Raw genomic sequence first — 20,959 nt, forward strand, 5'->3', positions numbered from 1 at the left:
ACATACAGACCCCAGATGAGATTCCCAAACTAATTCAGACCTCAGACCAGACCCCAGAATAAATACAAACCCTTGAGACACCACCCCAGATAAGATACTAGAATAAATACAGACAACAGATAAGACCCTAGAATACAGATAGCAGACCCTGAAGCAAAATAAATACAGACTCCAGAGTAAATCCAGACCCCAGATTACACCCTAGATTACAGATCTCAAACCAAACTCCATAATAAATCCAGACCCAAGAATAAATACAGACCTCAAACCACACCACAGAATAAATAGATACCAAACCAGACTCCAAAATAAACACAGAGACCAGCAAAGACCCTTGAATACAGATCCCAGAATAAATACAGACCCCGGCAAGAACTGAAAATAAATTCACAACGCAGAGTAAATAAAAACGTCAGACAAGACCCCTGAGTAGATATGGACCCCATACCCATAAATGCTGGTATTGTAGACTCATCACCCCTGAACTAATACAGACCCCCGGCCACACAGGTAAAACTCAACACCATACGCATAGCTTACATAGAAACTAATACTCTCTCAGTTTTCTTCTCATGCTCCTCTGTGGAGCCTGAGGACCTGACTAGCTTTGGTCATGTCACCATGTCTGAAAGGTCTTTCCACAACTCCTGCTTACATCTGTTTCTGGGGATCTTTAGGCATCACAGTTCTACCACAAACCTGCAATATGTAATTATCTGTTCTTTTGTTAGACGATTTTTAGAAATGAGGCCCTCAATGTCTCATCTCCACATTCTCAGGAATATTATAGGGGTTGTCAGGTTTATATGTTTTGTATGAATTTGTTACCATACACTTTTATAATATATATGTATCTAAAATTTCTGATCTGGGGTATCACATGAATATTTATTTAGTCTTATTCAGTTGGCCCATAGATACATTACAGAGCTGATCCATGCATTGTACTATCTACCGTGCTGAGGGTACCGTATGTGCTCTAGCTTCTGATTTGGTAATTTATGGGCATTTTTTTTATATTTTAGATAATTTACATATTGTAACTTAACAGACGTCTATGCCTCCACATACATCCAGAGTGGGCCTTCTCAACTCTATGATGTCAGTATGCCCTAATAGGTTATAGTCTTTAGGGATAGTCTTCAGGAGATGACAGTTTTTAGAGGGACACTAAACCCCGAAAAAACCCCATAAATAACACAAATACATTTAACCCATAGTGCACATACGGCTATATTTACAGGCTGATCGCCAAACTGCTGCCATAACGAGTTCAGGAGAGATCTTGCAGACAAAGCACTTCCTCTCCATCTTCGGCTACAGAATGGCTAGGTGCACATGACCTCACACACAGAGTTATATAGCGAAGAAGGACCGGCATTCACTTTCTTGATGATACTAGTTGGACGCCTTCCCTGGACGCGTGCACCACGTGCAAACCGCAGTGCCGACCCATCTTCCTCAAATTCTCACACACAGAGGGACAGATTTTAAACGAGTTGTACAACTTTTCGAATCCCCCCTCCCTCTTGGGCAGAAATGAGAAGAGGAGCATACTTACCTGCTTCACGTCGCTGGCTCACCACTCCTTCTCTCCCCGACTTCAGTTGCGCTTCCAGGATGTAAACTTACATTTTGATTCCACTGCAGCCAAACTGGCTTCAGCAGTGACCTGCTCCCCATGCGTCACGTGACTATTTGACAAGACGCAAGGGGAGCAGCGACCACTGCGGCCGGTGATTGGTTTACATTCTAGGAGTGCAGTGGAGCAGCGAGGCCAGGGAGCGATGGAGCTGGGAAGAAGGTAAGTATGCTTCTCTTTGCAGGTCTGCCCAAGAGGGGGAGTTTGCCAATCCCTTTACGCTTCAGACACAAAGAAATGTCTGTGCTGCTTTAGGAGTCCCTGTCCTGACTCCATATATAGTTTAGGAGTCCCTGCTCTGCTTTGTGGCTGACTCCAAAAAATGGAGATAGCAGTATGAGGGGTATCCCCAATGTTTGGGCTACCCCTGTATGTTTAACTTTTATTCTGTCCCTACTTTTAAATTGTCACTGCCGGGTCTTGAACTTAGGACCTTCTGTATTGGATGCAGATGCTCCAACCATTAAGCTGCACAGCTCGTGGTTATTAATTGGAGGATTTTCTCTGTCTAAATACCCGAATATTTTCCCATGTATTTCAATGCACTGTTATTAATTAGCAAGATGTGTCTCTAGATAACAGTACATTATGTGGGTGTTTTTTTTTAATGAGGATAAAAGCAGAAGTATAATTTTATAATTTATTTTTAGTAATTGCAAAACATTTAATGGCACAAAATAAATTATAATAATCACAAAACCGTCCTTTATAGAAGGAGAACAATTAAAATAATGAAAAAGCATGATGAAAAGAAATGCCACCTGATGGACTGCACTGACTACCACTGTTTGGGTTATATTTCTATATATTTGAGTGGGGGAGGGGGATTGAGAGATTTAGTATTCTGCCATTTATTACAGTTCCACATGGTTGCAACTCAGCTTCCCCAGGATCCTGTAAGAAAAACTGCGTAGGTATGTCACAATTTACAAGTGAGGAGGAGGATTTATCTTGGTAGATTTTGTATTCTGCAGCCTATTATAGTTCCATATGGTGGTACCCAGCTTTCCCATGACATTAAAAGGCAAATCTGCCTAGCTATGGCACTATTTAGGAATGGGGAGGGGGATTTATCTTGGTAGACTTAGTATTCTGCAGCCTATTACAGTTCCATATGGTGGTACCCAGCTTTCCCATGACATTAAAAGGCAAATCTGCCTAGCTATGGCACTATTTAGGAATGGGGAGGGGGATTTATCTTGGTAGACTTAGTATTCTGCAGCCTATTACAGTTCCATATGGTGGTACCCAGCTTTCGCATCACATTGAAAGGCAAATCTACCTAGCTATGGCACTATTTATGAATGGGAAGGGGGATTTATCTCGGTAGACTTAGTATTTTGCAGTCTATTACAGTTCCACAAGGTTTTGACTCAGGATCTCGAAAGGCAAATCAGTCTATAACTATGGCACTCTCTGGGAGTCAGGAGAAGGATTTATTTTGGTAGACTTAGTATCTAGCAGTCCCTATTACATCTTCACATTATGTTTTACTCAGCATTCCTGGGACCCTGAATGACAAATCTAGTTATGCTACAGCATGGAGGTTTAGCACAGGGATTGTTACTCAGCTTGTCCAGGCTCCTGGGTAGCAAATCCAGATAGGTATTTACAATACAGGGGATTTATCAATTCGTAAAAAGGCTAATCTTGCATTTTGCAGTCTGGGAAAGCCGGGTGCTGAAGGGGACATATTGGTCATATAAAGTACACACAATGCCACCCTGATAGATTGTCTGAGATATTGTGGGAATCTGCCATATGGTACCAAGGCACCGATGCAGATCGACTGTCTTGTCACCCAGCTTTTCGAGTAATCTGAATGTCAAGTTGTTCTAGCTAGATGAAGGGATTTATCACTACAAAAGTCATCCAGTTATCCAGACTAAACCCAGCGCCTCGTTGTACACTCCCTGGCTCAAGTGCAGTAGTATCAGAGGAGGGAGAGGGAGGGTAAAAAAAAACATGGTTGCAGCCTGAGAGAACAATGCACTGCTTTTCTCAGTATTTTTCATGGTCTGCAAGTATGAAATTTGATGAATCAAGAGCAAATACTTAAGACACATAAGGAGATTGTTTTGTAGGTCCTGGCTTTAGTTCCCATTTAAGGAGCTAAATGTAGAATGAAGTAATGATACTACAGAAATACTACCACAAAAAATGAAAAAAGCAAACATTGCATTGTGTGTTATCCATCCTGGTAGCCTCTCCATCCACTTTAAGGCTTTACCTCTTTGATTACAGTAAAAAACACTTTTGAAAATGGAAGTCACTGGCGATACAAATAAAAGATAATATACAGTCCGTTTTCTCCAAGCCCTTAAAACTTACGTTTTGTGTTCATTCTGACAAAATACAATGCTACTGGCCAAGACAAGAGGGTCATTGCCGCTAGAGAGCCAATGTGAAGGTATGGAGCAGTCACCTGCAGTGAAAACAGTTGCAGCATTACTGAAAGTTACAGACATGGAAAAAATCTTTTACATCTGTTAGTTACTTGGGTACTTTCACACTAGCGTTATTCTTTTCCGGCACTGAGTTCCGTCCTAGGGGCTCAATACCGGAAAAGAACTGATCAGTTTTATCCCCATGCATTCTGAATGGAGAGCGATCCGTTCAGGATGCATCAGGATGTCTTCAGTCCAGTCTTTTTGCCATTTCAGGACGGAGATAATACAGCAGTATGCTGCAGATTTATCTCTGTCCAAAACTCCAGAACACTTGCCGGAATGCCAGATCCGGCATTTTTTAACATTGACATGCATTAATGCCGGATCCGGCCCATAGAGTTCCGGAAAAATGGATCCGGCATTGCGGTCTGTACATGCTCAGACCGCAAAAAAATTAGAAAAAAAATAAATGCCGGATCCGTTTTTCTGGATGACACCAGAGAGACGGATCCGGCATTTCAATGCATTTGTCATACGGATGAGGATCCTGATCCGTCTGACAAATGCCATCAGTTTGCATGCGTTGTGACAGATCCGGCAGGCAGTTCCGGCGACGGAACTGCCTGCCGGAATCCTCTGCCGCAAGTGTGAAAGTACCCTTAAAAAAAAGAGCTTGCACTAAGTTTCAGTCTGCAATCTTCATTACTTTTCAGCCCCTTGATACTCAGTTTGCATCCTGCTCCTTCCTTCAGACTTTTCTCATGTGGTCATGTCCCTCCCGGTAATAAAGGCTAGATGTGTTTCCAGGATACTGCTGCCTTCACTAGCTCTCATGTATCAGCACAGCTTAATCCCCCTTTTTATACCACATGACAGTGACAGTTGCTAAGGAGACTGGGTTCCCATCTCCCTTCCCCGCAGAGTCTGCTCTCTATACTTGTACACAGCCCGTGTCTTTCTTCCTATGTAAACTGCCCCATGTTCTTCCTTACCTATCTACAGCCTGTGTGATCTGCCCTCCTTGGACGCTTTAACTACTCATCACTTTGTGATTTGTTTGGTACAATATTCTCATTCTCCCTGCTGCTATTCCTAACACTAAGAGAAGGGAGAGCAGAGAGCCATCAGAACCAGAAGCAGAGCTCTGATGGATTTATGTCAGATTCAGCAGCACCACTAGCAGGATGAAGGACTTTCACGCACCCAGAAGCAGAATGGGAAGATATTTAGAAAGTTGCTTTATTTAAGGTTTGGGAAATGAATAGTAAAAAAAAGTGTACACAACCTTTAAGCATGCTATTCTGCTGGTGCAGTCACTGTGTACATACATTACATTACTTATACCATACTGATCTTGAGTTAGTTATGTATTATACTCCAGAGCTGCACTCACTATTCTGCTGGTGGAGTCACTATGTACATACATTACATTACTGATCTTGAGTTAGTTATGTATTATACTCCAGAGCTGCACTCACTATTCTGCTGGTGGAGTCACTATGTACATACATTACATTACTGATCTTGAGTTAGTTAGGTATTATACTCCAGAGCTGCACTCACTATTCTGCTGGTGGAGTCACTATGTACATACATTACATTACTGATCTTGAGTTAGTTATGTATTATACTCCAGAGCTGCACTCACTATTCTGCTGGTGCAGTCACTGTGTACATACATTACTTATCCTGTACTGATCCTGAGTTACATCCTGTATTATACTCCAGAGCTGCACTCACTATTCTGCTGGTCGAGTCACTGTGTACATACATTACATTACTTATCCTGTACTGATCCTGATTTACATCCTGTATTATACTCCAGAGCTGCACTCACTATTCTGCTGGTGCAGTCACTGTGTACATACATTACTTATCCTGTACTGATCCTGAGTTACATCCTGTATTATACTCCAGAGCTGCACTCACTATTCTGCTGGTGCAGTCACTGTGTACATACATTACATTACTTATACCATACTGATCTTGAGTTAGTTATGTATTATACTCCAGAGCTGCACTCACTATTCTGCTGGTGGAGTCACTATGTACATACATTACATTACTTATCCTGTACTGTTCCTGATTTACATCCTGTATTATACTCCAGAGCTGCACTCACTATTCTGATGGTGCAGTCACTGTGTACATACATTACATTACTTATCCTGTACTGATCCTGAGTTACATCCTGTATTATACTCCGGAGCTGCACTCACTATTCTGCTGGTGATCACTGTGTACATACATTACATTACTTATCCTGTACTGATCCTGAGTTACATCCTGTATTATACTCCGGAGCTGCACTCACTATTCTGCTGGTGATCACTGTGTACATACATTACTTATCCTGTACTGATCCTGAGTTACATCCTGTATTATACTCCAGAGCTGCACTCACTATTCTGCTGATGCAGTCACTGTGTACATACATTACATTACTTATCCTGTACTGATCCTGAGTTACTGTCACTACCAGAGCTTTGAGAAGTTCTCACAGCTCTGTGTCTCCACCCCTGCGATGATGTCACTTAGAGCTTGGAGGTGTTCTCACTGTTCTGTTTCTCCGCCCCTGTGATGAGGTCTTTACTCTCAGCTGTTTCTCCTGCAGTTGATTTTCCTGCCTTTAAATCACCCCTCCTCCTGTTGCAGGGCGTGGATTATATTTCTCATTTCTGTTGTAGCTCTGGCTTGAGTAACTCCACTTGTAAGCTATCAGTTCACTGGACCTGGTTTCTGCTGCAGCAAGCACTCCGGATATTGCCAGCTGTCCTTGGATCCGTCTTCTCTGCGGCTGCATCTCCTTCAGCTAAGTGTGCAGATATTGTTGTTTTCCTGATTATTTTCTGACTGGATCTGAGGTGGCCACGGTTCCCTCCATATACTGAGTAGGGCACCGGTGGCCGTGCCCCTTCCACTATTGTAGGGGTTACAGTGGCCATCAGTCTGAGGTACGCGGGCATGCCTCCTTCCACCATTTGGATCCAGGCATGTGCTTTAGCAGCATAGGGAGAGCTTTGAGGGTCTGACAGGGGTCACCCCTTATCTTCCCTAGTTTGGGTCCGGTCAGTAGCTCTTTTCACTGTGTTTGCTCTTGTTACCCTCAAACAGCCGTGACATTATAATCCACCAAAACCGTCCTTTTTTGACATGGATCCGCTTTCTGGCCTGGTTGACCGCATGCAGGGTCTTTCTTTGGAAGTAGCGGATCTCCGTCAATCTATGACTCAGTTACAAGCATTAGGCTCTGCTCCGGCTCATGGAGTCTGTTGCGAGCCAAAGGTCTCACTTCCGGAGACGTTCTCCGGGGGCAGTGAGAATTTTGTTCGCTTCAGAGAGGCATGCAAACTCCATTTTTGCTTGTGTCCCCTTTCCTCTGGTAATGAGGAACAGAGGGTGAGGATTGTCATCTCCCTGCTCAGGGGCAATGCTCAGACTTGGGCTTTTTCGCTGCCATCAGGGGATCCCTCCCTTCGATCCGTGGAAAGATTTTTTGTGGCCCTGGGGCAAATATATGATGACCCGGATCGTGTTGCTCTGGCCGAATCGAACTTACGTGCTTTATGCCAGAACAAACTGTCTGCGGAGCTTTATTGTTCTGAATTTCGGAGATGGGCAGCTGATTCAGGTTGGAATGATGCTGCACTCCGGAGTCAGTTCTGTCATGGTCTCTCAGAGAGATTGAAAGATGCGTTTGCTTTCCATGAGAGACCAACGTCCTTAGAGTCTGCCATGTCATTGGCGGTACGCCTTGACAGACGTCTAAGAGAAAGAAACAAGACCTTTCTGTCCAGCCATTGTCAGTCTTGGGGCAATGGTGCGGACTCATTCAGTGTGCAGGGGCCTCATCCTGTCTCGCTCCCCTCTGAGGAGGAGCCCATGCAGCTAGGCCGACTTGCCCCTGATAAGAGGATTTAGTCCTCAGAATATGGTGTGTTTTTGTTGTGGGGGCATAGGTCATTTGGCAAATGTTTGTCCGTCTAGGAGATTCCTGAACTGTACTAAGAGCGATATTAAGAGAAAAACCTCAAGAGGTAGATCATCAAGTTCTACTTCATCTGCTACTTTGGGCAAACTTGATGTGGGAATTGATGCTTTTCCTCTGACCTGCAGTTCCCGTTTTCTCCTGTCTGCCAGGGTGGCGCTAGAGAGCAAAGTCATTTCTTGTGAGATTTTTGTCGATAGTGGAGCGGCCGTCAATCTTATTGACACTCAATTTGTAGCCATGCATGGTTTTCAGGTTTGCACATTGGAAAAGGATATACCTGTTTTTGCCATTGACTCTGCTCCACTCTCGCAGAGATCTCTGAAAGGCATTGTTCACAATATCCGGCTAGCTGTAGGTGACACTCATGTGGAGGAGATATCTTGTTTTGTCCTTAACGGATTGCCTTCTCCTCTAGTTTTGGGGTTACCCTGGCTCACTAGACATAACCCCACCATTGATTGGCAAGGAAGGCAAATAAATGAGTGGAGTGACTTTTGTAGAGAGAATTGTCTCACAGCGACTTTTGCAGAGGTGTCTACTAAAACTGTGCCATCATTTCTCTCTGATTTCTCGGACGTGTTTTCCGAGAGCGGTGTTCAGGAGCTACCTCCTCACCGGGAGTTTGACTGTCCCATTAACCTCATTCCCGGCGCCAAGCTGCCAAAAGCACGCCTCTACAATCTCTCACAACCGGAAAGAATCGCAATGCGAACCTATATCTCCGAGAGTCTCGAGAAGGGGCATATTCGTCCCTCAAAGTCACCTGTTGCCGCGGGTTTTTTTTTTTGTTAAAAAAAAAGATGGCTCTCTGAGACCTTGCTTAGATTTTAGGGAGCTGAACCGTATCACGATTCGCGATCCCTATCCCCTTCCTCTGATCCCGGACCTCTTCAACCAAATTGTTGGAGCCAAGGTGTTTTCCAAATTGGATCTGAGAGGCGCGTACAACCTGGTCAGGGTCAGAGAGGGGGATGAATGGAAAACGGCTTTTAATACCCCTAACGGGCATTTTGAGAATCTCGTTATGCCTTTCGGCCTGATGAATGCTCCGGCCGTCTTTCAGCATTTTGTTAATAGTATTTTCTACCACTTAATGGGGAAATTTGTTTTGGTGTATCTTGACGATATTTTGATTTTTTCCCCTGATGTTCAGACCCATCAGGATCATCTTTTTCAGGTTCTGCAGATACTGCGGGAGAATAAACTGTATGCCAAGCTAGAGAAATGTCTTTTTATGGTATCGGAGATTCAATTTCTTGGTTTTCTCCTCTCTGCTTCTGGTTTTCGCATGGATCCTGAGAAGGTCCGTGCTGTACTTGAGTGGGAGCTTCCTGAGAATCAGAAGGCATTGATGCGCTTTCTGGGTTTTGCTAACTACTACAGAAAGTTCATTTTGAATTATTCCTCTGTTGTCAAACCCCTTACTGACATGACAAAAAAGGGGGCGGATTTTTCCTCTTGGTCGGAGGAGGCGCTTGCAGCCTTTTCTAAGATTAAAGAGAGTTTTGCGTCTGCTCCCATCTTGGTGCATCCCGATGTTTCCTTACCTTTTATTGTTGAGGTGGATGCTTCCGAGGTGGGTGTGGGTGCAGTTTTGTCCCAGGGCCCTTCTCCTGCCAAATGGCGACCCTGTGCCTTTTTCTCTAAAAAACTCTCCCCGGCAGAGAGAAACTATGATGTGGGAGATAGGGAGTTGTTGGCCATCAAGTTGGCTTTCGAGGAATGGCGTCATTGGTTGGAGGGGGCCAGGCACCCTGTCACCGTTTTTACCGACCATAAGAATCTGGCATACTTGGAGTCGGCCAGGCGTATGAATCCGAGACAGGCCAGATGGTCTCTGTTCTTCTCCAGATTCAATTTTGTCGTTACATTCCGCCCTGGGATCAAAAATGTGAAGGCTGATGCTCTCTCTCGCTGTTTTCCGGGAGGAGGAAACTCCGAGGACCCGGGTCCCATTTTGGCGGAGGGGGTAGTTGTTTCTGCTCTTTATTCCGATTTGGAGGCCGAGGTCCAGGCTGCCCAGACTGAGGCACCTGCCCGTTGTCCTTCCGGGAAGTTGTTTGTGCCTCCTGAGCTACGTCACAAACTCTTTAAGGAGCATCATGATACGGTTCTTGCTGGTCACCCCGGGAGTAGAGCCACGGTTGATCTCATTGCTCGGAGATTTTGGTGGCCGGCTCTTCGTAAGTCGGTGGAGGGTTTTGTGGCTGCTTGTGAGACGTGCGCTCGCGCTAAGGTCCCTCGTTCACGACCTTCAGGTTCCCTTCTCCCGTTACCCATACCTTCCCGTCCTTGGACACACCTGTCCATGGACTTTATCACGGATCTTCCTCGTTCCTCGGGGAAGTCGGTGATCCTGGTGGTCGTGGACCGTTTTAGCAAGATGGCTCATTTCGTTCCTTTCCCTGGTTTACCCAATGCTAAAACGTTGGCGCAAGCTTTTATCGACCATATTGTTAAATTGCATGGCATTCCCTCTGATATTGTTTCCGATAGAGGCTCGCAGTTTGTGTCCAGGTTCTGGAAGGCTTTCTGTTCTCGCCTGGGGGTTCGGCTGTCCTTCTCTTCTGCTTTTCACCCGCAGTCGAATGGTCAGACTGAGCGCCTCAATCAGAATCTGGAGACATATTTGCGCTGTTTTGTGGCAGAGAACCAGGAGGATTGGTGTTCTTTTCTCCCTCTTGCTGAGTTTGCTTTGAACAACCGTCGTCAGGAATCTTCTGATAAGTCACCATTCTTTGGTGCATATGGGTTCCATCCGCAGTTTGGGACATTCTCGGGAGGGGCTCTTTCGGGTTTACCTGAGGAGGAGAGATTTTCCTCGTCTTTGTCTACCATTTGGCAAAAGATTCAGAGTAATCTTAGAAAGATGAGTGAGAAGTATAAGCGTGTGGCTGATAAGAGACGTGTGCCTGGTCCGGACCTGAATGTGGGTGATCTGGTGTGGTTGTCTACTAAAAATATTAAACTAAAGGTTCCCTCCTGGAAATTGGGTCCCAAGTTTATTGGGCCTTATAAAATGTTGTCAGTCATCAATCCGGTTGCCTTCCGTCTTGATCTTCCACGGGTTTGGAAGATACATAATGTATTTCACAGATCTCTCTTAAAACCATATGTCCAGCCCCCGGTACCCTCCTCTTTGCCTCCTCCTCCGATTTTGGTTGATGGCAATCTGGAGTTTGAGGTTTCCAGAATTGTGGACTCTCGCATTGTCCGCGGTTCTCTTCAGTACCTCGTTCATTGGAAGGGTTATGGTCCTGAGGAGAGGATGTGGGTTCCGGTGTCGGACATTAAAGCCACTCGCCTCATCAGGGCATTTCATAGGGCTCATCCTGGGAAGGTGAGTCCTGGGTGTCCGGAGTCCACCCTTAGAGGGGGGGGTACTGTCACTACCAGAGCTTTGAGAAGTTCTCACAGCTCTGTGTCTCCACCCCTGCGATGATGTCACTTAGAGCTTGGAGGTGTTCTCACTGTTCTGTTTCTCCGCCCCTGTGATGAGGTCTTTACTCTCAGCTGTTTCTCCTGCAGTTGATTTTCCTGCCTTTAAATCACCCCTCCTCCTGTTGCAGGGCGTGGATTATATTTCTCATTTCTGTTGTAGCTCTGGCTTGAGTAACTCCACTTGTAAGCTATCAGTTCACTGGACCTGGTTTCTGCTGCAGCAAGCACTCCGGATATTGCCAGCTGTCCTTGGATCCGTCTTCTCTGCGGCTGCATCTCCTTCAGCTAAGTGTGCAGATATTGTTGTTTTCCTGATTATTTTCTGACTGGATCTGAGGTGGCCACGGTTCCCTCCATATACTGAGTAGGGCACCGGTGGCCGTGCCCCTTCCACTATTGTAGGGGTTACAGTGGCCATCAGTCTGAGGTACGCGGGCATGCCTCCTTCCACCATTTGGATCCAGGCATGTGCTTTAGCAGCATAGGGAGAGCTTTGAGGGTCTGACAGGGGTCACCCCTTATCTTCCCTAGTTTGGGTCCGGTCAGTAGCTCTTTTCACTGTGTTTGCTCTTGTTACCCTCAAACAGCCGTGACAGTTACATCCTGCATTATACTCCAGAGCTGCACTCACTATTCTGCTGGTGGAGTCACTTTGAACATACATTAAATTACTTATCCTGTACTGATCCTGAGTTACATCCTCTATTATACTCCAGAGCTGCACTCGCTATTCTGCTGGTGCAGTCACTGTGTACATACATTACATTACTTATCCTGTACTGATCCTGAGTTACATCCTGTATTATACTCCAGAGCTGCACTCACTATTCTGCTGGTGCAGTCACTGTGTACATACATTACATTACTTATCCTGTACTGATCCTGAGTTACATCCTGTATTATACTCCGGAGCTGCACTCACTATTCTGCTGGTGCAGTCACTGTGCACATACATTACATTACTTATCCTGTACTAATCCTGAGTTACATCCTGTATTATACTCCAGAGCTGCACTCACTATTCTGCTGGTGCAGTCACTGTGTACATACATTACATTACTTATCCTGTACTGATCCTGAGTTACATCCTGTATTATACTCCAGAGCTGCACTCACTATTCTGCTGGTGCAGTCACTGTGTACATACATTACATTACTTATCCTGTACTGATCCTGAGTTACATCCTGTATTATACTCCAGAGCTGCACTCACTATTCTGCTGGTGCAGTCACTGTGTACATACATTACATTACTTATCCTGTATTATACTCCAGAGCTGCACTCACTATTCTGCTGGTGCAGTCACTGTGTACATACATTACTTATCCTGTACTGATCCTGAGTTACATCCTGTATTATACTCCAGAGCTGCACTCACTATTCTGCTGGTGCAGTCACTGTGTACATACATTACATTACTTATACCATACTGATCTTGAGTTAGTTATGTATTATACTCCAGAGCTGCACTCACTATTCTGCTGGTGGAGTCACTATGTACATACATTACATTACTTATCCTGTACTGTTCCTGATTTACATCCTGTATTATACTCCAGAGCTGCACTCACTATTCTGATGGTGCAGTCACTGTGTGCATACATTACATTACTTATCCTGTACTGATCCTGAGTTACATCCTGTATTATACTCCGGAGCTGCACTCACTATTCTGCTGGTGATCACTGTGTACATACATTACATTACTTATCCTGTACTGATCCTGAGTTACATCCTGTATTATACTCCGGAGCTGCACTCACTATTCTGCTGGTGATCACTGTGTACATACATTACTTATCCTGTACTGATCCTGAGTTACATCCTGTATTATACTCCAGAGCTGCACTCACTATTCTGCTGATGCAGTCACTGTGTACATACATTACATTACTTATCCTGTACTGATCCTGAGTTACATCCTGCATTATACTCCAGAGCTGCACTCACTATTCTGCTGGTGGAGTCACTTTGAACATACATTAAATTACTTATCCTGTACTGATCCTGAGTTACATCCTCTATTATACTCCAGAGCTGCACTCGCTATTCTGCTGGAGCAGTCACTATGTACATACATTACATTACTTATCCTGTACTGATCCTGAGTTACATCCTGTATTATACTCCAGAGCTGCACTCACTATTCTGCTGGTGCAGTCACTGTGTACATACATTACATTACTTATCCTGTACTGATCCTGAGTTACATCCTGTATTATACTCCGGAGCTGCACTCACTATTCTGCTGGTGCAGTCACTGTGTACATACATTACATTACTTATCCTGTACTGACCCTGAGTTACATCCTGTATTATACTCAAGAGCTGCACTCACTATTCTGCTGGTGCAGTCACTGTGTACATACATTACATTACTTATCCTGTACTGATCCTGAGTTACATCCTGTATTATACTCCAGAGCTGCACTCACTATTCTGCTGGTGCAGTCACTGTGTACATACATTACATTACTTATCCTGTATTATACTCCAGAGCTGCACTCACTATTCTGCTGGTGCAGTCACTGTGTACATACATTACATTACTTATCCTGTATTATACTCCAGAGCTGCACTCACTATTCTGCTGGTGCAGTCACTGTGTACATACATTACATTACTTATCCTGTATTATACTCCAGAGCTGCACTCACTATTCTGCTGGTGCAGTCACTGTGTACATACATTACATTACTTATCCTGTATTATACTCCAGAGCTGCACTCACTATTCTGCTGGTGCAGTCACTGTGTACATACATTACATTACTTATCCTGTATTATACTCCAGAGCTGCATGGCTTTTATAGACGTTTACTCTACAGTTTCCCACTGTCTTTGTGGTCACAGATGCATAGCTTACAACACTTACCTGGAAGGAGAGGCGAACAGCTGCCCATTCTTCACCCCATAAATTAGACAAAACAGCGAGGGCAGCAGTAAAGAATATGAGGACAAATATCATCCCACCCTGGCACAGAGAAAACATATAGGTCAGAAAAAAAGCCAACAAAATCTTGTTGATATAGATGAAAAAGACTCTTTAAGTTAGTCTGATTTATGTCTTTTCATATCTTCATATTAGTCAATGCTCCTTTTTTCAGATTCAAAGCTCCAAATCCACTGCAGACATTTAATGATCAAATTCTGATTACCTGCAGCCACCACTAGGGGGAGCTAAGAAACTTCCTACAGACTGGTTTATTTTTTAGTTCAATGTATAAACAGAATTCAGTGATCTCCCTCTAGTGGTCGCTGCAGGTAGGCTGATTTTTTATCAGATTTTTAAAATCTGAGCAGGGGATTTTGGTGCTGTGTATCAGGGAAACAAAGCTCTGACAGATATAAAGTACAGGATTGTGAAGCTATTACCTTGTGGCTCCAATGCAGGTACAGCCGCTGACCTTCTGAGAGCAGACATACTGACAAAACCTAAACGGAAAAAAAAAAATATCCATTACTATAACGTATACTCACGATACTCAAAACCTACTCGTGTGAGACATATAGCCACCCAGCTTTCCCAGGGTCCTAAGTAGACATCAGTACAACCTCTGCTGCATTACACTACTTAACTATGCAGATATGCCTTCAAAGAGATGTTTGAATCCTGGAAACTTTATGGACATTGATGAAATGTAACAATGGAGAAAACAATATAATGTATACATTACTGGAAATATTAATTATCAGATCACAAGCTTACCACCAATATCGCTATATAGGTGAAGAGCACGGCCACCACCACCAGGATCAGTAATGACCACAGGAACCAGTATCCCAAACCTCTATACGAGTACCTGTGAGGAATCGAGAAAAAATACATCTATATATCTAGATTCATGCCTTGAAATTCTCTTTAGACCACACCCCTTTTGTGTTAAGCCACACCCCATTGCCAAAAAGTGTCTAAAATATTGAATAAATGTGGTTCAAAGTGCAGGCACCAGAATTCGGGCACACTCTGATTTGTAAATCTTCCCCTATGATCAAGGTACACCCGAAATCTACAAGGGCCACTTACCAGTCAAAGTCATTGTAGTCGTTCTTTGCTTCTCCCCAGAAATACACGAAAACTAAAGCAAGACAGAAAGCCACGACCAGGAGGAGGAAGAACAGGGACTCATTCTACAAGACGGAAATACGGATCATTACAGACTGTTCTTACAACAAGTCAGTCTATTAAACCTGAGGCTGCACTACTGACAGATTCCGAGGACATCTCTCCTTCTGACTTGTGGAGACAATCCACATCAATGTTCACATGCACATTGGGAAATTTGGGCCTATATTATAGTATAGGCCAAAAGTCGCAATTACCCTGAGTCTCCGCCTCCCCTCCCCCCTATACTTACACCATCTTGTCTAATATGGTTTTACTTAAAGGCTATGTACATCTTTGAGGGCCATATTTTTTTTTTATTATTGCATTGTACTTAATTTGAGCTAAAAATCTTTTTTTCAATTTTATTAAAAATGTTGAGCCCCTTTCTGTGTACAGCCTTGAGATTCTCTAGTAGCAGGCTTTGTGTTTCCACTCTGTTCAATCAGGCAGCAAAGCATTCTGCTCTGACCCTATAAACTCTCATTGTAGCTCAGTTCTTACTGATGAGAATGTGGCTTAAATAAGTGTTTATGACCTTTTAGTATAAGGTTGACAGGCACAAAGTGAGAGTAGCGTTCACACAGCTAGACAGTTAACCCTTTGTGACAGAACGGATGAATATTTTTAATAAAGATCAAATTAAATTATTTTTAGCCCAAAAAGAGTAATATACATACAAATAGCGCTATTTTGGAGCTTCATAGCTGCATGAGTTTGGTATTGTATGGTACTATTATGTTTGTGCTGTAGTGCAGCGGTCCCCAACCACCAAGCCGCGGCCCAGGACCGGGCCCTGGAAGATTGCTTGCCGCAGCAATCAGGGCCTTCTTTAACTCAGTACATCATGGAAGCGCTTCATTAGTACCGAAGGACCAGGAAGCGGTGAAGGATCTGTACTCACCGCTTCCTGGTCCTCGGCTTGGTTGTCGGCTGTGCAGGGTTGCGCACTGTGACCTTACACTGTGCGCCGCACCCGCGATACACAGTCGGCAGCAGTATGAAGAGGATCGCGATGATGAGGGGCGGTGGCATCCAGAAGCAGGAGAGGTAAGTGTTTTTTTTTTTATTTGCGCTGATGGCTGACATGGGGGCTGATGGCTAGCTGACATGGGGGGCTGATGGCTGGCTGACATGGGGGGCTGACGGCTGGCTGACATGGGGGGCTGACGGCTGGCTGACATGGGGGGCTGACGGCTGGCTGACATGGGGGGCTGATGGCTGGCTGACTTAAGGGCTGATGGCTGACAAGGGGGCTGATAGATGGCTGAAGGTTGGGGGGTTGATCTGAGGCATTGGGGGTCTGATATGAGGTCTGATTAACATTGGGGGTCTGATTGCTGGTCTGACCGGTGGCGTCCAGGACCAGGAGAGGTAAGTGTTTTTTATTTTATTTGCGCTGATGGCTGACATGAGGGCTGATGGCTGACTGACATGAGGGCTGATTGCTGGCTGACATGGGGGCTGACATGTCAGGGCTGATGGCTGGCAGACATGGGGGGCTGATGGCTGGCTGACATGGGGGGCTGATGGCTGGCTGACATGGGGGGCTGATGGCTGGCTGACATGGGGGGATGATGGCTGGCTGACATGGGGGGATGGTGGCGGGCTGACATGGGGGGATTGTGGCTGGCTGATGGCTGACTGACATGGGGGATGATGGCTGGCTGACATGGGGATGATGGATGGCTGACATGGGGGGCTGACTGCTATCTGACATGGGGGGCTGACTGCTATCTGACATGGGGGCTGATGGCTGGCTGACATGGGGGCTGATGGCTGGCTGACATGGAGGCTGATGGCTGGCTGACATGGGGGCTGATGGCTGGCTGACATGGGGGCTGATGGCTGGCTGACATGGGGGCTGATGGCTGGCTGACATGGGGAGCTGATGGCTGGCTGACATAAGGGCTGATGGCTGACAAGGGGGCTGATAGATGGCTGAAGGTTGGGGGGTTGATCTGAGGCATTGGGGGTCTGATATGAGGTCTGATTAACATTGGGGGTCTGATTACTGGTCTGACCTGTGGCGTCCAGGACCAGGAGAGGTAAGTGTTTTTTATTTTATTTGCGCTGATGGCTGACATGAGGGCTGATGGCTGACTGACATGAGGGCTGATTGCTGGCTGACATGGGGGCTAACATGTTAGGGCTGATGGCTGGCAGACATGGGGGGCTGATGGCTGGCTGACATGGGGGGCTGATGGCTGGCTGACATGGGGGGCTGATGGCTGGCTGACATGGGGGGCTGATGGCTGGCTGACATGGGGGGCTGATGGCTGGCTGACATGGGGGGCTGATGGCTGGCTGACATGGGGGGCTGATGGCTGGCTGGCTGACATGGGGGGCTGGTGGCGGGCTGACATGGGGGGATGGTGGCTGGCTGACATGGGGGGATGGTGGCTGGCTGACATGGGGGATGATGGCTGGCTGACATGGGGATGATGGCTGGCTGACATGGGGGGTTGATGGCTGGCAGACATGGGGGCTGATGGCTGGCTGACATGGGGGGCTGATGGCTGGCTGACATGGGGGGCTGATGGCTGGCTGACATGGGGGGCTGATGGCTGGCTGACATGGGGGGCTGATGGCTGGCTGACATGGGGGGCTGATGGCTGGCTGACATGGGGGGATGATGGCTGGCTGACATGGGAGATGATGGCTGGCTGACATGGGGGCTGATGGCTGGCATGGGGGGTGATAGATGGCTGAATGTTAGGGGGTTGATCTGAGGCATTGGGGGTCTGATCTGAGGTCTGATTAACATTGGGGGTCTGATTGCTGGTCTGACCTGAGGTGTAATGGAAAATATTTTTTTTTTATTGTTCTCCTCTAAAACCTAGGTGCGTCTTATAGGGTGAATAATACGGTACAGTGCAGCAGAGACCCTAGTCAGTTTATATAGTCGTTATATAGTGTTATATATATTTCAATATGCACCTTGTGTTTTGTTATGCGCATGAATAAGTCAGCGCCGACCAGCACCCCCTAAGCCCTGCCCACCCAGAACCCCCCACCCCACCCGGTCCCTGGGAAAATTGTCTTGCATGAAATTAGTCCTTGTTGCAAAAAAAGGTTGGGGACCACTGCTGTAGGGCACTATTACAAAGCTACTATATTGGGGCACTGCATAATTGGCAACAGTCACAAATTTGCTAGGGTAGTCCTGAATTTTCAGAGACAATCACAGTAAATTCTTCTACTCTCAGTCCAAAAATGGACAGGGCTTAAATGGTCACTAACATTTTACACAACTTTGTATAAATGATTGGTACAAGCAACCATAAGAAACGTTATAATATATCTTATCAGAGAGAAAAGTCTAGTTCTTCTGTTATCAGCCGTTTACTTCTCTCTCCCCCTACTTGCTAAATGCTCTTTGCTTTGAAAATTCTCTTGAAGTCATCTAGGACAGAGGGCAGTGATCCAGTGCTAAAGAGTCAATATTAAGTATAGCAATGGTTAAAGTATTATTTTTCCTGTATACTGTAAATCCCAAAGGGTGATGTATAGGCAGCAGATAGTTAACTGGCACAATGGGCCACTTTGCAAGTTGGGTACATGTTCTATAGATATTAATATAGATGGTGACTTGGATCTACCCGAAAGCCACGTGAATGCAGCTCTGGAGGTGATTATACGATGTGTTAGAATGTCATTGGTCAGTGGCTTGAACGTGCCTTACCCATTTGCAGCAGCACTGTCCTGGCTCTGTCTTCTGACGCTGGTACCGTTTCCACCGGCAGCTGTAGAGACCCGCCAGGAGAGAGATAAACGGCTGGTGCTCATAATGCTGCAGGAGGCGTCGGCGCACAATCTTCAGCTTCCCCAGCTTCAACCTCCTGAGAGTGGTGGAGGAGCTCCCCATTTGTGATGACTTACATGATCCTCATGTCTGCAAGATACAAGCACAATTATATCACCTTTGCCGGCAAATTAGACCAACAGATCCCCCAATTGTTTTCTTCCTTGTAGAGAAAGGTATACAGTTCCCATTAAACTCAATAATAAATCCGTCTTCAGTAGGCTTGTAAGCTCCCCCTAGTGGTGGCGACAGGCACTCTATGGCTGTGTGTGAAGAAACAGGGAATTTGGGGCTTTGTATCCTAAAAAATGAACTCCAACCTCTAGACATATACATCAGAAAATATTTGTGGAGATTTATCATGAAGGAAGTTTTTAAACCCAGTCTGCGTTGCCGTAATTTGCCCCAAATATATAAAATGTCACACAGTGCTTTATAAATTTGTAGCATATTTAACTTTAACATTTCTGTCCTAAGATGTTACTCTTATTTCTACCCCACCCTTTTAAGTAAGGCTGTAATAATTTTTGTGACTTTTTTAAAATATTGCGGTTGACAAATCCGGCTTATGTCAGATCAACCTCACCTACTTCCTGTCATGTGACGATGTGCGGAGGTCGGCCAGGATAGCAGCACGAGTTTAGTGTTTGTTTTGGAGCCGTGTTGGATCCGCCTCTCATCAGGTGCACTGGGTGGGGTCATTAGTTTAAATAGCACACCAGCTTAGTGCTCTGAGCGGATTATAAGAATCATTGTGGTCTTGGAAGCTAGGAAGGAAGGTTGTCTGTTCCAGCTCAGAAAGATAAGTGTGATTTCAAGTTTGGTTGTTTTGTCTCATCTCTCCCATCCAGGTTCTGTTCGAGCAGGCTGCTCCTATTTCCCCTCTTCACCATATCAGGGAATTTAGGGTTTTCTCAGCCCAGGCACTGGGACACATCAGACCTACCTTTAAGGTCTGCATGTGGGCTGAGCAGTGCAGGGAAAGAGGTCAGGGATTAGCTAGGAGGTGACCCTTCCCCTGTCTCTCGCCCAGAGCCTGGTTTGATGGGTTATCTGTGAGTCTGAGTGCAAGCTCGCCATGACATTTCCCCACCCATGAGGTACGTTCCCGAAAATTGCCCTGTGTATTAGCTCATTTAAATAAACCCCAAGTCCAGTTCTTCAAAGCTGGTAACTCTGACTAATTATATCACAGGGAAGCTTTCATGTTGTAATCTGCTGCTGAAAAATGAAAGCTATGCTGGGATTGGTTACTAAGGGCAAGAAAGACGGTTCTTCTTTTTAGACAGTTTTCATAAATCAGTCCCAAATTTGTCTGGAGTGAGCCTTTAAATCCAGAACTATAATGAATGTGGACACGTAGCTCAATGGTGGAGTCCCCCCATAGTGCGCTGGAAGTCGTCATCGACCCTGCCCACTAAAGAAAAGCCCTATAGCGGTGGACTTCATCAAGATGCACCAGTCCGGTCATCCAAGAGACCACCTTCAGCCTCTGGAATAGCAATGAGCGGGAGCAGGCGTTCCTCCCCTGGAGGGGCAGAAAAGAGCTCATGTGAGCAATGCCTGCCATCTGTGATTATGTTTG

At 45.5% G+C, this 20,959-nt stretch overlaps 1 protein-coding gene across 1 annotated transcript in view; it reads right to left on the reverse strand.

Moving 5' to 3' along the window:
- The window catches only part of GDPD4 (glycerophosphodiester phosphodiesterase domain containing 4), a 71,698-nt gene that overhangs the window by 37,747 nt on the left and 12,992 nt on the right, over window positions 1-20,959 (reverse strand). Inside the window, exons 2-7 of the mRNA XM_044287889.1 lie at window positions 19,255-19,464; window positions 15,492-15,595; window positions 15,174-15,267; window positions 14,840-14,899; window positions 14,340-14,438; window positions 3,974-4,067 (exon numbers count right to left, since the gene is read on the reverse strand). Coding sequence (XP_044143824.1) covers window positions 3,974-4,067; window positions 14,340-14,438; window positions 14,840-14,899; window positions 15,174-15,267; window positions 15,492-15,595; window positions 19,255-19,437 — 634 coding nt within the window. The 5' untranslated portion in view covers window positions 19,438-19,464. The remainder of the gene's footprint in view (window positions 1-3,973; window positions 4,068-14,339; window positions 14,439-14,839; window positions 14,900-15,173; window positions 15,268-15,491; window positions 15,596-19,254; window positions 19,465-20,959) is intronic.

The sequence above is a fragment of the Bufo gargarizans genome, chromosome 3 (assembly GCF_014858855.1).
Source record: "Bufo gargarizans isolate SCDJY-AF-19 chromosome 3, ASM1485885v1, whole genome shotgun sequence".
NCBI classification, from domain to species: Eukaryota; Metazoa; Chordata; class Amphibia; order Anura; family Bufonidae; genus Bufo; species Bufo gargarizans.